General features: G+C 48.7%; 1 protein-coding gene and 1 pseudogene across 2 annotated transcripts; both read left to right on the top strand.

Annotated features, from left to right (window-relative positions):
• Positions 1 to 2,159: 2,159 nt before the first annotated feature.
• Positions 2,160 to 11,431, top strand: LOC123188094 (L-type lectin-domain containing receptor kinase SIT2-like). The gene is made up of 3 exons (XM_044600131.1): positions 2,160 to 4,183; positions 10,145 to 10,646; positions 10,770 to 11,431. The coding sequence occupies exons 1-3, from the start codon at positions 2,171 to 2,173 to the stop codon at positions 11,375 to 11,377; spliced, it is 3,123 nt and encodes a 1,040-aa protein (XP_044456066.1). The 5' UTR covers positions 2,160 to 2,170; the 3' UTR covers positions 11,378 to 11,431.
• Positions 11,432 to 14,297: 2,866 nt separating this feature from the next.
• LOC123185046 (L-type lectin-domain containing receptor kinase SIT2-like) lies at positions 14,298 to 16,488 on the top strand (annotated as a pseudogene). Its single transcript, XR_006493150.1, has one exon. The product of XR_006493150.1 is annotated as an L-type lectin-domain containing receptor kinase SIT2-like (transcript).
• The last annotated feature ends 219 nt before the right edge of the window (positions 16,489 to 16,707 follow it).

Raw genomic sequence — 16,707 nt, 5'->3', positions numbered from 1 at the left:
TCATAACCATGGAAATTATCAAATTAAACCAAAGTAATTAACTTAATAGCAGGTGGTGGTGGTGCAAGCTTACTCAAAACAGGAGACGAATCAAGTGCAGAGCTAGATAACAATTCCTTACCGCCCCTCGTCCTAGAGGGAACGATCGTTGTTCTATTATCATTCAAATTCTTCATAGTGAACAACAAATATAAATTCTAAGTGACTCAACAAATTGTGACAGTACCAACAATAGTAGTGACTTAGTAAAGATCAATATGTGAAAGATTGTAGGCATTGGATCGGTGATGGATAATTATGTTGGATAACATTCATCATGTAACAATTATAACCTAGGGCGACATATAACTAGCTCCAATTCATCAATGTAATGTAGGCATGTATTCCGTATATAGTCATATGTGCTTGCGATAAGAACTTACATGACATCTTTTGTCCTATCCTCCTGTGGCAGCGGGGTCCATAAGAAAACTAAGGGATATTAAGGCCTCAACCAGAACAAAGCATTAACACATAGTGAATACATGAACTCCTCAAATTATGGTAATCACCAGAAAGAATCCCTATTATTGTCACCATGAGGTATGCGAATCATAACACGTAATAGGTGTGTATAACTTGCAAGATAGAATCAAGAACACAAATGTATTTGTGGTAACATAAAGGGTTCAGATCTGAAATCATGGCACTCGGGCCCTAGTGACAAGCATTAAGCATAGCAAAATTACAGCAACATCAATCTCAGAACATAGTAGATACTAGGGATCAAACCCTAACAAATCTAACTCAATTACATGATAAATCTCATCCAACCCATCACCGTCCAGCAAGCCTGCGAAGGAATTACCCACTTTCGATGGTGAGCATCATGAAATTGGTGATGGAGGAAGGTTGATGATGACGAAGGAGTCGAATCCCTCTCTCTGGAGCCCAAAACGGATTTCAGATCAGCCCTCCCGATGAAGAACAGAAGGTAGCGGTGGCTCTGTATCTTAAAACGCGATGATTCCTTCTCTTTGATTTGTTTTCTTGGCGAATAGGTACTTATGGAGTTGGAGTTAGGGTTGCGGGAGCTGCCAGGGGCCCACAAGCCTGCCAAGCGCGCCCCTGGGCTTGTGGCGCCCTGGTGGCCCCCCTCTGGTAATTTCCTTCGCCAATATTTTTTATGTATTCTAAAATAATCTTCGTAAATTTTTAGCTCAATTCGAGAATTTTTATTTCTGCACAAAAACAACACCATAGCAATTTGCTGAAAACATCGTCAGCCCAAGTTAGTTCCATTCAAATCATACAAATTAGAGTAGCCGCGTGTTGGACAGGTTCGAGCATATCATATGATTGTTTTTTTGCAAAACGGTTGCATTCTTAAGCCCTATCACACACGGTTATCATGTATCGTGTGAGATGAACCCCCCATATTGCACACCTTTGTAAGGCGGCGGTTTGAAAATGCGTCGGTTTAAACCGTTTGCTTGACTTAACCGCATTAGTGGTGGCCTCTTATGGCTGAAACTTGTTGTATCGGTTTCTACCTACTTGTTTGTTGGATGATGTTGCTGTTATGGCTTTGTTTATAAAGTTAGACGTGTGTGTTTTTTCTATAAAATTAAACTGCAGAAAACGGACTTAAGGTTGATGTGCTATGATTGTTGAAAAAATAAACTGAACTGGTTTAGCCGTCTAGGTGACATCCACAATTTAGATATTCGTTTCTTCATGTGAACGGCTGAAGGTGAATAGTCAGCAATCCTCCTTTTCAACCAGGTGACGCTACCACGCTGCACGGCACTGCGCTTCCCCAGCTCGCAATATCAACCATTTGCAATTTCATAAGCAGCCATCTTTGACAAGAACCCTCGCAGATTTTTCTCCGGTCTACACAGGCGCCGTGTCAGCTAGGTATTACATACACACCAAGACAAATGTGTAGCAGCCTTTTTCATTCAAAGAGAACAAATCAATGAGTAGTAGACTAGTACTCACGGCAACTACGACCTCGGCTCCTTCTGATACTGCCAGGCATGCCATTATCTCCATGACTTTCAGCCAAGGTGTGCGGTGCGGCTCAGCCCTACGGCCAATCTCCACCCCGCCAAAAACTGTACCGATTGAGCTGCTTTCTCTTGAAGGAAGCGCAGCAGGCCAGCGGCACTAAATCTGGCAAGAAACCATGCCGGCTCTTCTTCTGCTCTTGCTGTTGAGCATGGGCGGAGAGTTGGTCTCGTGCTCGTCCGCCGACGAGGGCCAGTTCGCCTTCCAGGGCTTCGCGGCGGCGAACCTTACGCTGGATGGTCTCGCCGCCGTCATGCCCAACGGCCTGCTCGCACTTACCAACTTCACCCTCCAGACGAAAGGCCATGCCTTCAACCCCACCCCTCTCCGCTTCCTCGACGTCAACGGGGCGACCAACTCCACTGCCGTGGCGCGGTCCTTCTCCACGTCCTTCGTGTTCGCCATCGTCTCCAACTACGACGGCCTGAGCGACCAAGGGCTCGCCTTCGTGGTTGCCCCGACCACGAACCTCTCAACGGCGATCGCCGGGCAGTATCTGGGCCTCCTCAACGCGACGAACGGCGCCGCGAGCGACCACATGCTGGCAGTCGAGCTCGACACCATCATGAACCCAGAGTTCCGCGACATCAACAGCAACCACGTGGGCATCAACGTCAACAGCCTCATTTCGCGGAAGGCCAAGCCGGCCGGCTACTATGGCGATGACGGTGCCACCTTTCGAGACCTGATGTTGAACAGCCGCGAGCCGATGCAGGTGTGGGTGGACTACGATGGCCAGGCCAGGCAACTCAATGTGACATTGGCTCCTGCGCAGGAGCCCAGACCGAGGTATCCTCTCCTCTCTGAAGCCATTGATCTCTCCACTGTCCTCACGGACACAATGTATGTTGGCTTCTCGTCGTCGTCCGGCGTGGTGTCGACGCACCACTATGTGCTTGGATGGAGCTTCAGCTTGGACGGGCCTGCCCCGCCTCTTGATTTCTCTAAGCTTCCAGCACTGCCGCGTGTGGTTTCGAAGCATCGGTCCATGATCTTGGCTCTCGTGCTTCCACTAGCCACCGTATTGATCATCGCCGCGGTCCTAGCTGCCGCCTCCTTCTTTGTGTGGCGCCGGCGTCGATTTGCTGAGGTTCGCGAAGATTGGGAGGATGAGTTCGGCCCACACCGGTTCGCATACAAAGATCTATTTCGTGCCACTGATGGATTCAAGAATGGAAATTTACTCGGTGCCGGAGGGTTTGGCAAAGTATACAAAGGGGTACTTCCTGGATCCAATTTGGAAATCGCGGTGAAGAGAGTATCACATGACTCAAGACAAGGTATAAGAGAGTTCATTGCTGAAGTGGTGACCATTGGTCGTCTCCGCCACAGGAATCTAGCACAGTTACTAGGCTATCGCCGGCGCAACGGTGAACTTCTCTTGGTGTATGACTACATGGAAAATGGTAGCCTTGACAAATACTTGTACAATAACAATGGAGCAACTTTGGATTGGCCTCAAAGATATTGGATCATCAAAGGTGTTGCATCAAGTTTATTGTATCTACATGAGGATTGGGAACAAGTCGTCATCCACCGAGATATAAAGGCAAGCAATGTGCTCTTGGATAAGCAGATGAATGGAAGGCTCGGCGATTTTGGCCTAGCAAGGTTGTACGATCATGGCACTGATGCTCAAACAACACATGTGGTTGGCACTATGGGATACCTCGCACCAGAACTTGTGCGCACTGGAAAGGCAACACCTTCAACCGATGTATTTGCATTTGGCGTGTTTCTCCTAGAGGTTGTATGTGGACGCAGGCCCATTGAGAGTGGTCAGCATAACAATAGGGTGATGTTAGTCGACTGGGTGCTTGAGCACCACCACAATGGCTCAATCATTGACACGGTGGATCCATGCCTCATGAGTAAATTCAACACAGATGAGGTCACTCTTGTGCTCAAACTAGGTTTGTTGTGCACGCACCCATCGCCCAATGTGAGGCCTCCTGTGCAAAAGGTCATGCAATACCTCGATGGTGTCCAATTAGTTCCTGATTTACCATCGACATACATGAGCTACAGCATGTTGGTTCTCATGGAGAATGAAGGGTTTGATTCATACATCATGTCATGCCCTTCGCCAGGGATGACCATCTGCAGTGTATCCGACGTGTCATCGGCAACCGTTCTTCTAGATGGGAGATGAATTTTTTGCTTGTAGTCAACTATTTTTTGCTTGTAGTCATTGATAGGTGGTCTACTAATTTGGGTGTAATTTTTATTATTTTTAGTGTTCATTGTATTACCATTATTGAAGATGAATAGATCAGAAGTTTTCCCCACAAGAAAAATATTTGTTCATGTATCTCTTCAAAAATGTTCATGTATTTGTCAAAAAGAAAAGGAAATGGTAAGTACAAAACAATATAAAAGTAAGTGAAAATAAATAAAAAAAACTTATAAAATGTTAAAGAGTCATGAAATGTAGACAAAAAGGATGAAAAATAAAAATAGAAAAGGATACGTGATAAATTGGATGTGCACTTTGCGAGCAGGCGCATGGACCGGTCAAAACATGCCACGCAAGCCAAATACATGGGCCCCGAAATCGTCTCCGTTGACCATAAATCATCATTTCATTATTATTTTTTTAATTGTAAATCATCATTTTTTTAGAACAATGATCAAAGTGAGATTAGGCTACAAATTTAAGTAACACAAGTGCATTTTAAGCCAATCTAAAATTAATGCCATTGTGCCCCTCTGCATGCCTCCCGTTGTCACACTCACACTGTGGCGGCTAAATTTCGTGTTTTGATCCTTTTTTCAAACCTATTTGAGATCTGACTCTTGTTTGAAAAAAATTCGAGATCTGACCCTTTTGCTACCGCCAGGGACCATGGCGGTAGGGTATAATAGCCTAGCGCCAAGGACCCTGGCGGTAGGGTTGCATGCCATACCGTCAAACCCCGCCTAAGTATTGAACACAGTGTGTGCTCGTGCCTACCGCCAAGCACCTTGGCGGTAGGGTTGTGCAGGCTACCATCAGCCTATTTGGCGGTAGAGATGTTTCCTACCGCCAAAGTCCCTGGCGGTAGGCTGTTAGACCCTACCGCCATGGACTCTGGCGATAGCAAAAGGGTCAAATCTCGAAAAAAAATCAACTTAGGGTCAGATCTCGAATAGGTTTCAAAAAAGGGTCAAAACACGAAATTTTGCCCAATGTGGCCAGGTAACTTCTGATTCCAAGCATAATAACCATGTGAAAACTCTAGAGCCAGGTGTCCGTCCAAGCATAAAAATCTACACAAGTTCTTCAACAAGCATAATTTACCTTGGGTTAATTTGATCTGGGAATCTTATTACGCCACCAACCCACCACAAGGGAAAATGGAAGGATCTTTTTGGTGGAAAGCACATTTGAAATTAGTCCCTCTCTTCAAGGAAGTGGCAAGTTCTTCTGTGGGAAAGGGTGATTCTACTCTGTTTTGGACGGACACCTGGCTCCAAGTTCCCCTGGCTCAGAAATATCCAGAACTGCATTCTTTTGCAATAGATGACCAAAGCTCAGTGGCCACCGTGAAGCAGTCCTTAGACCTTATGCAGCACTTTCATACTCCTCTCTTGGTTATTGCCTTCCAGCAACTACAGGATATTAATCCAGTTTTGCTCCAGTTGGAAAATTCTAATGATTCCTGAGCATATTTTTTTTAGAAAAGGAGGATGACCCCCGGCCTCTGCATCTGGGAGATGCATACGGCCACTTTATTGATTATTCTCGAGGACCGTACAAAGTGTTACAACAATGTGTCTGAATCCACCATCTTGGCAACATATGCCGCTACTCCTATCCAAAATGATTAGGGGGTGCTAGCTGGGCCACTACCCAAACCACTCACCTAAGCCTAACATCAAAAGCCGGAAGCCGAAACTCATTCGGAAGCCCCAGCCGAGCCACATACCGGGTCTGGGGCACAATCCGGTCAGACGCACTCGTGTGTCGTCGCCGCCATCTTCCACAGGTCCATCTTCAGATCATATTGAGGCTTCTACCTTGTCTGGCCACTCTGCCATCGACGTCACCATGACGCCAGACAGCTTCCTCCTCCTGCACGAGTCCATCTCCGCGCATCAGACGCCGAGTCTCCACAGCACCATGCCGCTGAGATCCGCCACCATCAATGTGAAAGATGAAGCACCGCTCCACCAAAGTCGCCGTCCTCTAGTCCCTCGAGCCGTGTGCACCTCCAAGAATGACGCCCCCAGGGGGGGAACGACACCAGAGAGCCGCCGTCATCCGATCTACTGATCTAGGGTTTCCCCCGGAGGTAGCAGAGAGTGGCCTTGAACTTCTCCACGACGATGCCTTCAGGAAGGGAACGATGCAGACAGCGTCGCCATCGCCGGCCTAGGCAATAGCCAATAGCAGGTTTTCACCCAGATCTGATCGAAGACCTCCATCTCTCGTACACGGGTCGCCGTCCGAGAAAGCCGCCGACGAGCAGACGCCAGAGCAGTCCCGCCGCCGCTGCGCGCAGACCGGCCGACCACGTGGTTGCAGCCACGCCGCTGCAATCCACCTCTATGCAGAGCCCACGAGGACCTGCGCCGCCACCCCGCGACGCTCGCTACCGCCAGGGACCAAATCCGCGCGGATCTAGCCGGAGGCGTGCCGGCCCGCCACCGCCCGATCTGACCCGCCGCAGCCGCCGCGCCGCGGCCACCCACCAGGTCGCCGCCAAGGCAGGCCACCCCGACGGAGCGCCGCCGCACCGCTAGCCCCCGCCATAGGCTAGCGCCCCCGCTCGGGAAGCCGTCCCGCGCCGGCCATGACCATGGGCGGAGGGGAAAGGAAGGCCCCGCCGCCGCCCCGGCCGGCCTGGCTTCGCCCGGCGGCGCCACCGGGCGGCGGCGAGGGAGGTGGGCAGAGGAGGGAGGAGAGAGGCGGCGGCCGGGATGGGTTCCCCTCGGGGCGCCCACGGGAGCGCCGCGAGAGGAGGGATCTGTTGTTATATATGCGGTGTCTAATAATTTCTCTGTTAGCAAGATGTACAAACATCTGTTGGGACCTCATGATACTCATCTCCTGTTTAAAGATCTTTGGAAAGCTGCCAGCAGGATCAGACACAAAATCTTCTTTTGGTTGCTGCTTCATGACAGAGTTAGCTCCAGGAGTCTGCTTAAAAGGAAAAATTTCTTGCTTCAGAGTTATGAATGTGCCATCTGTCAAGATCATGTTGAAGAAACATCCCTACACCTCCTCTGGGATTGCCATTTTGCCCTCTCTTGCTGAGATTCTATTGCTCCACGCAGATGCAGAGGTGTTTCTACTTTTGATAATATCATTTCTCTCAAGCAATGCTTCCCAGCCCCGATTGCCATGGACATTGTGATTATGGGATGTTGGAACATTTGGATGCAAAGGAATGGGAAAATCTTCAAGGTTGTTCCCTCAGGAATTCATGCCTGGAAGCAAGGTTTATATCAAGATCTTTCTCTGGTCAAATCAAACAAAAGAAAAGAACATCGCCGCTCTTGAGCAATGGATGAATTCCCTTTTCTCATAAGAACTCATAGATAATGTTAACTATGTTGGAAAAAACTGGAGTTGGCTAGATGGCCTGTACTTTTTTTACCTTTGTCTGTACATATTTATCTTTTTATAAATGAAAATATACCGTAGAACTATTGTAATGATCTTTCTAATGAGTTATATACTTATATGCTGCAATTGATATGTTCTGCAGCCTCCTCAGTCAAGTCCTCCCTTTCTTCAGGTTGGACAATGGTCTTATCTCTTGCAGTTTGTATGTTCTGCAGCCTCCATGGTCATGTCCTCTCTTACTTCAGGCTGGGCAGAGGTTTTAACTACAAGTATGTGCCAATGCACCTGTAAACCTCTCTAAATTATGTCCAGTTCTAATAAACATTGCAGTTTATCTTGACCATACTAATTAACAAAATTAATTGTGATCTTCATGTCATGCTAATTATTACATTTTTGGTATACCTGAGATTTTGTTGTTGTGATCTCTTCTTAGAAACAAGGGGAAAAGGCCTACATATAAAAGCCACCGATCATGTGTTTCTAGGATTACGGTATTGACCTAAAAATGGAATTATGCAAGGCAATCTTCTGGAGTTTACTATATATTACTAGCTTCCTTCCATGTGCCTTTTATAGCTACAATAAGTGAATAATGACAGATGTGCAAGGTATCTAAAGATCTCCACTTAGTGCAGATGTCTGGTGACAGACTTCCTTTACATTGCATACTTTTCAAATACGTAATGGCTGTTGATTCAGAACTGTATATGTAACTTCTTTATATCTTTCTTTTTTTGTGAATGAGGAAATTTTCCTGAACTCTATCGATCTCTAAAGTTTGTAAGCATCAAGTTCAATGTTAGTGAGGAACATATGAAGCCTTAGCTAAGGAAATATAACCTTTGCTGTCTAAGGTGCGAAAATAATAATCAAGTACAGAGTGTGAGGATGTTTATCTTCCTTTACTAGGAGAATAATGCATATGAACTAGAAATATGCACATGTTTTGCTATTCTGGCACCTAAATTTATTTTTATTAGTGATGCACTTTTCACTATTTTCAGATGCTCCACCCTCTCTGCAGTCATGAAGCCATGCTCTTTATGTCCTTATTCGCATCACCGCTATTTCCATTATTTGCAGACCTCTTTCCGCCAAAGGTAAACTGTCCTTTTTATGGTCAAAATGTATCTATCTGGATTATTAGCATCCACAAATATTTCCTACATGATTATAAAAAATTAGCTTTACTGTATGCAAAGATATAGGAAGGAAAGAAGTGCTGGACTTCAAAACCAAAACAGTCATAAAGACGAGGAAAGAATGTTAACTAAACAAACACAAAAATACTGCACATCTGACTGTAGTTACAGTTTCACTTAAGTACCATTTCCTTACTGCACATCTGACTTACAAATATGTATTCCGCATCTACTACACAAAATTACATGTTCAACTAAACATTGACACGGTGGTATATGTTGTCCATGTACAAATAAAACTATCATTTCATGAATAGATGTTGGAGTTAAAAAAACGCAAACATTTGTTACGGTTTTACATCTCTACAGAATTCAGTTGTTTGTACTCCAGTTTTCTTTACTTAAAATATCACTAATGCCTTATGTGAAACAAGTAAGTATCTGAAGTATAATTTTATCTTTTTAAATAAATAAGGGCAAATACAGAGACTCGCGTCTTGCCTATACAAGTGAAAATTATGAAACTACATAAGGTTATTTGGTGATTTGATTTAGTACTCTGTGTTTGGAGATCACAATTTGTCATGAATGTGTAGTCCAATCTTGGATTTTCCTTGGGAAATTTCTAGCCCGTGCAAATGCACGGGTAACGGGTTGATGACTAGTATAGTCGAAATGTGTTGCGAGGCCATCATTGTAGATTTGTAGACATCACACTTATAGACCCCATTAATGCATTTCATTTCCAATAGGTAGTTTGGTCAAACGCGCGCCACGAGCCACAAGGCTCTCATAATTTTCCACACCGCAAAACGCTGAAAAAAAAGTTCTCTTTACCTCGTCAATCTTACACAAAAGCTGAGAATTCGCTGTATGCAAGTACTTCCTCCGATCCGTATTACTTGTCCTATATTATACGGATAGTAGTAGAAATTTTGGGAAGCTATAACCAAAGAGAGTGTGTTTCACTGTTTCCTGCACCACAGCCCACTGGCTCGTCCTGCAAAGTGGTAGGAGAGCTATGTTTGTCCAGCTTCACCACTTGGTCACTCTGCTCCTGCTCCTGGTGGCCGCCGATCGCTGCCACCCCGCCACCGGTGGTGGAAGCAGCAGCGGCGATGACGGTCGGCAGTTCACGTACAACGGCTTCGTGGGTGCGAACCTGACGCTCAATGGCGGGGCCACCGTCATGCCGAACGGCCTCCTCATGCTGACCGATGGCACCCTTCAGACGAAAGGCCAGGCCTTCCACCCGTCCCCGCTGCCGTTCCACACCGAGGCGAACGGCACCGGCGTCGTGCGGTCCTTCTCGACCACTTTCGTCTTCGCCATCTTTGGCCCGTACGCCTACCTGAGCAGCCATGGACTGACCTTCTTCGCCTCAGCGTCCAGGGAGGTGCTCTCCACTGCGCTTCCAGGCCAGTTCTTGGGCCTCCTCAACGGCACCAATGGCAACCGGAGCGCCCGCATCTTCGCCGTGGAGCTCGACACGCTCCTCAACGCCGATTTCCGTGACATTAACAGCAACCATGTCGGTGTCGACATCAATAGTCTGATATCCATCGATTCCGCCGACGCCGGATACTACGATGATAGCACAGGTCGGTTCCAGAACCTAAGCCTGATCAGCCGGAAGGCAATGCAAGTGTGGGTGGACTACGATGGCGTGGCCACGGAGATCACGGTGACCATGGCTCCCGTGGGCGTGGCCAGGCCCAAGAGGCCGCTCCTGCGGACCACCGTCGACCTCTCGGGTGTGGTGCAGAGCACGGCGTATGTTGGATTCTCGTCGGCGACGGGCGTCATGTCCACACGCCACTTCGTCCTCGGCTGGAGCTTCGCGCTGGACGTGCCAGCCCCGGCGCTGGACATCTCGGCGCTGCCGGCCTTGCCACGCGCCTGGCCCAAGCCACGCTCGAGGATCCTGCAGATTGTGCTGCCTATAGCGTCGGTGACGCTGGTTTTTGCTGTAGGCATCGGAGTGTGCATCTTGGTACGACGGCGTCTCAAGTATTCCGAACTGCGTGAGGACTGGGAGGACGCGTTCGGCCCCCAACGATTCTCTTACAAAGAATTGTTTCATGCGACCAAGGGGTTCAGCAATAAGAACCTGCTCGGAGTAGGAGGCTTCGGAAGTGTGTACAGGGGTAGACTCCGCAAGCCTGACAAGGAGATCGCCGTAAAGAGGGTCTCCCATGAGTCAAGGCAGGGGATGAAGGAGTTCGTCGCCGAGGTTGCAAGCATCGGGCGACTACGGCACCGCAACCTCGTGCCGCTGCTTGGTTACTGCCGGCGCAAGGTGGAGCTTCTCCTGGTTTACGATTACATGCCAAACGGAAGCCTTGATAAATACTTGTATGATGGATCTTCAGGTACACTGGATTGGCGTCAAAGGTTTCACATAATCAGAGGTGTGGCTTCTGGGTTACTGTATCTCCATGAGGATTGGGAGCAAGTTGTCATCCACCGAGATGTGAAAGCGAGCAATGTTCTCCTAGACAGCGAGATGAATGGGCGGTTAGGGGATTTCGGCCTTGCAAGGCTGTACGATCATGGAGCGGACGCCCATACAACACATGTGGTTGGCACCATGGGCTACCTGGCCCCCGAGTTAGGACACATGTGGTAAGGCAACCCCGTCTACCGATGTGTTCGCTTTCGGTGCATTCCTTCTGGAAATCATCTGTGCACGGAGGCCAATTCAGCAAAACGAGCGAAACAGCCGCATCGTGCTCGTGGATTGGGTAATCGAGCAATGGCGCAATGGTCTGATTGTTGATGTGGCAGATACAAGAATTCTGGATGGGTTTAATCCGGACAAGGTCTCACTGGTGCTGAAACTAGCACTGCTCTGCTCACACCCGTTGCCCACTGCGAGGCCAACCATGCGGCAAGTCATGCAGTACCTTGACGGTGACAAGCTCCTCCCGGACCTGTCACCGTCGTACCTAAGCTTCAGCATGCTGGAGCGGATGTACAATGGGGAGTTCAACCAGAACGTGATGCCATACAGTTCTCGACGAGCGTAGGTGCCATTTCTGATCTCTCGGGAGGAAGGTGATGAGGTTCTTGCACTGAGTAAAAAAAAGTGGAATTGTGTAATTGACTATGGAAGTTCCGATGTATCTATGTTGTACTCATTTTACTAGAAATGTCTGCTCTTGTGATTTATCTTTCTTATGACTGAATTTCAGGATTATATAAACACACCAATGCTGATCTAAAGTGGTGTTGTTTTGTTTAGGAAACTTGCTTTTGTTGATGGTTTGGATTTTGCGGTGATCTTGTGCAAGTGTCACGCTGGTTTGAGCTGTCTGCGTGCAGTTGGTTCAGAAAAAGCTTTGCCTGATTGTTGCAGGCTCTAGTTTTCTTCCTCCTATCCGTTAGGTATCCTTTTGAGTTTCTGCTGCTCTTGGTTTGTAAACTGTGGCAGTTTCTTTAATGGAAATCCATGGCCTTTTCGTCCCATAAAAAATTATAATCCCTGGACTTTTGAACCAAGAAAATAGTCAGTTTCAGTCCCCTAAATTTGTCACCGGGCCCGAGCTAAACCCTCCAGTATAAAACAAGATATCTGGGTCATAGGACGTTGATGGTTTTGCTGAAATAGGGCTTTGACCAAGCTCACGGTGGACGAATTGGTGCAGAACTAGAATACCCAGAAAGTAAATCTTAGATAATGAGTGAAGATCAGAGAAAATCGGAACCAGGAATCAGACACATGAGACAACTACTAGTCGTCGTAAAATGGCTTCAAGGAGCAGAAATGTGTACTCCGTATGACTGTTAGAAGTCACAGCTGCGAATCTTCTTCTCAAATCATAGTGAAAAGAGCCCGGGAAGTCCATATTTTTCCATAGAAAAGTAAAAGAGGTCTCACTCAGCCATACTTTTTTTCTACGGAGTAGTTTTCTACCATGTGCAGTGACAAACGCTATCACCCCGCGTGACACGCTCTTGCGTCTTGCCCAGCTCACACCTACGACCGCTTGCAGTTTCAGAGGATACTACTCCGCTAAGGCAATGTCTTTCTCCCCAAACCACTCCGGCCCATCCACGGTGACGAACTCCACCGTCGTGGCGCCGCAGATCATGGTCCTTTGCGGTGAGAGTTCTTGTCTTCTATCATTGGAGTGACAACTCTCACGCTACCACTTGGAGTTTTCAGAAGATTTAGAGACCTTTTACAGTACATCAAATTAATATAAGCCGACCATTTTATCCATCCAACGGACCAGATTAACACATACTACTTCTCAAACTGTGTAGTACTTTCTGCTAAAACCGTGTAGTATTTTCTGTTAAAGGGGCAAAATCGGAACAGTGACATACCGATTTGGCAGTTAGGGGCAAAAACAGATCCAGTGTATGTGCATTCAACGCAGATGCTAGCTCCACTTCAACTTTCTAGTCTCTGCATCGACGCAGATGCTTCACTCCTAGACACAATCGTCACCACGTGCTAACGCCTCGGACGTTGACATTATCCTTCATGCTGCTGCGATGGCAGTATTCTCAGCACGTTCGAGCTGCCGTGCTGGCGACGTCCACCTCCAGACCTCGGCTGCACCGGCTCGCCGGAGCCCATCCCGGTGTGCCCAACTTGTAATCCATGGTGCCAAGGCCAAGGCACAGCCTCGTGGTAAACGAGTCAAGAAGTAGATGCGAATGAAAAGCCGAGTTGTTGGACACACCGCACTGTAATACGTATCTCGGTGGCCTCCATGAGCTCTGGTAGCCACTCCGCCGACGGATCGACCGGCACGGACATGATTCTCCGGCACCATGAAGAAGGCCCTCTTCGTTGCGTCCCGATGGCTGCAGGCATGCAGCACTGCACGGCCCACCTTGAGGCGGAGATGTTGGCGTGCGAGGAGGGGCTGCGGCCACCCTGCATTGCTCAACTCGTCCTTTGGTCTGACTGCTCCAATGCGGCGACGCTGATGTCCAGTACGGGCGCTTATCAGGCCATGAACCCAGTTACCCATCGTTTGCCCGTGAAAAATTAGGGTCAAAAGTACCCCTACTTAACCGGCCTGAAACGTTTAAGTACCGCCTAAATTAATGGTTGGATTAGACCCAATACTACCCACTTCTGGCAGTAGTATGATGCACCGTAAAAAAGCTCAAGATTTACTCATACTTAATACTAGAAGGTGAGAGTTGTCAGTGGTAGGGTGAGAATTGTCTCCGGTCCATTCTATCCATAAAAGTAGCAGACTTGTGTTCCACTTGTATTACCTTCTGTTAGATGGAAACCAGACTGCTGGTAGTAGTAGTACTCGCTGCAACTAGGACGCCGACTTCCAACGTCCTTCTCACTGACTTCCAGCCCAGTGTGCGGCGCGCCTCAGTCCTCCTCTACGACTACCAGACACGTCCTTCTCTCTCTGACTTATCCTAGCCTAGTGTGCGGTGCGCCTCAATCCTGCGATCTCACCCACAACAAAATTCTCCACGCCGTCAGAAAATGTACCGATCGTGGTTAAAAACTTTACCAATTGAGTACGTAGACCTCAGTTTGCTCAAAAGAAAACCAGAGGCGAGAAACCATGCCAACTCTTCCTCTGATCTTGTTGTTGAGCCTGAACGGACTGTTGTTGGCCTCGTCGGCCGACGCCGGCCAGTTCGCCTACCAGGGCTTCGCGGCGGCGAACCTTACCCTGGACGGTCTCGCCGTCGTCATGCCCAACGGCCTCCTCGCCCTCACCAACTTCACTTCCCAGGAAAAAGGCCACGCCTTCCACCCAGCCCCGCTCCGCTTCCTCAACACGACGGCGAGCTCCACGGCCGTGGCGCGCTCCTTCTCCGCGTCCTTCGTGTTCGCCATCGTGTCCGTCGTCGATGGCCTGAGCGATCAGGGCCTCGCCTTCGTGGTCGCGCCGACCTCGGACCTCTCATCGGCCAACGGCGGACAGTACCTAGGCCTCCTCAACGCGAACGGCACCGCGAGCGGCCACATCTTGGCCGTCGAGCTCGACACCATCCGGAACCCCGAGCTGAGCGACATCAACAGCAACCACGTCGGCATCAACGTCAACAGCCTCATCTCGCAGCAGGCCAAGCCCGCCGGCTACTACGCCGACGACGACGACATGGCCTTCCGAGACCTGATGCTGAATAGCCGCAGGCCAATGCAGGTGTGGGTGGACTACGACGGCGAGGGCCGGCGGCTCAATGTGACATTAGCTCCCGTACAAGCTCCCAAGCCCAAGAATCCCTTGCTCTCTGAAGCCATTGACCTCTCCACTATCATGGCGGACACGATGTATGCTGGCTTCTCATCATCGTCGGGCGTGGTGTCCACGCACCACTACGTCCTTGGATGGAGCTTCAGCTTCGACGGACCTGCTCCGCCGCTCGACTTCTCTAAGCTGCCCAGCCTGCCGCATGTGGGTCCCATACCTCGGTCCAAGATCTTGTACATCACTCTACCATTAGCCATCATGTTGCTCATCGCCGCGGTGTTGGCCGTCACGTTCATCGTGTGGCGCCGGCGGCATCGGTTTGCAGAGGTGCGCGAAGATTGGGTGGAAGATTTCGGCCCACACCGATTCGCATACAAGGACTTGTTCCATGCCACCGATGGGTTCAAGAACAGAAATGTACTCGGCGTTGGAGGGTTTGGGAAAGTATACAACGGGTACTTCCTGTATCTAATTTGGAGATCGCCGTCAAGAGAGTGTCACATGACTCAAGGCAAGGAATACGGAAGTTCATTGCCGAAGTGGTGAGCATTGGTCGTCTCCGGCATCGAAATCTCACGCAGCTCCTAGGCTATTGCCGGCGCAACGGTGAACTTCTTTTGGTGTATGACTACATGGCAAATGGCAGCCTTGACAAGTATTTGCACAATAAGAATGGGCCAGCTCTATGTTGGCCTCAAAGGTACTTGATTGTCAAAGGTATCGCATCAAGTTTATTGTATTTACACGAGGATTGGGAGCAAGTCATCATCCACCGAGATATAAAAGCAAGCAATGTGCTACTGGGTAGGGAGATGAACGGGCGGCTCGGTGACTTTGGTCTGGCAAGGCTATACGACCATGGTACAAATGCTCAAACAACACATGTCGTTGGTACCATGGGATACCTAGCGCCAGAACTTATGCGCACGGGGAAGGCAACACCCTCAACCGATGTATTTGCATTTGGTGTGTTTCTCCTAGAGGTCGTCTGTGGACGCAGGCCAATCAGGAGTGACGAGCATAACAACCCGATGGTGTTGGTCGACTGGGTGCTTGAGCACCACCGCAATGGCTCAATCATCGATACGGTGGATTCTCGGCTCGAGGGGAAATTCAACATGGAAGAGGTCAGTATCATACTCAAACTAGGTTTGTTGTGCGCGCACCCATTGCCCAACACAAGGCCTAGCATGCGAAAGGTCATGCAATATCTAGACGGTGATCAAGCCGTCCCTCATTTGACTCCAACCTACATGAGCTACAACGAGATGGCCTTGATGCAGAGCGAAGGGTTCGATTCATACATCACGCCGTGCCCTCCACCGGTGACGGGCATTTGCAGCCGATCTGGTGAGTCCTTGGTGACAGTTCTATTCGATGGGAGCTGAAGCGTTGCTCACAATTACAGCTATTTGTATTTCCTCTCGCTCTCTTTTCGAGGGATTTAATTATCTTGTGCTCTCATATCTCTCTTTTTCTTTGCACCGCTTGTCGTCTGAAAGGTACCTCAGTCGGAGGAGCTCTTTTTTATAATCCATGAATCCAAGTTATTATAGTGAAATGTTTTTTTGAAAGATCCAGCAATTGCTGGCATTTTCGTTGATCATAGCAGAAAGCAGTGGAAAAACAACAATGGTGGTGAGGATCCTAGGATCAAAGTTTCAGGGAATGCCACAGACGGCCAAAACCCTAGGAGCAAGGGGGGTTTATCTCTCAAGGGGGGTCCCCGAAGGGGCTCCCTAAGCATGCAGCTCCTGTGGTTCTCCATAGC

This window comes from Triticum aestivum, chromosome 2A (genome assembly GCF_018294505.1).
Source record: "Triticum aestivum cultivar Chinese Spring chromosome 2A, IWGSC CS RefSeq v2.1, whole genome shotgun sequence".
In the NCBI taxonomy this organism is placed as follows: Eukaryota; Viridiplantae; Streptophyta; class Magnoliopsida; order Poales; family Poaceae; genus Triticum; species Triticum aestivum.
Note: the sequence above shows the minus strand (reverse complement) of the source record. Positions and strands in the feature narration are given on the sequence as shown.

Coding starts and splice junctions, on each gene's coding strand:
- LOC123188094 (XM_044600131.1), top strand. CDS start 2,171: ATGCCGGCTCTTCTTCTGCTCTTGCTGTTGAGCATGGGCGGAGAGTTG. Junction 4,184..10,144: donor CCGACGTGTCATCGGCAACC/GTTCTTCTAGAT, acceptor GCGTCCAGGGAG/GTGCTCTCCACTGCGCTTCC. Junction 10,647..10,769: donor GCTGCCGGCCTTGCCACGCG/CCTGGCCCAAGC, acceptor AGTATTCCGAAC/TGCGTGAGGACTGGGAGGAC.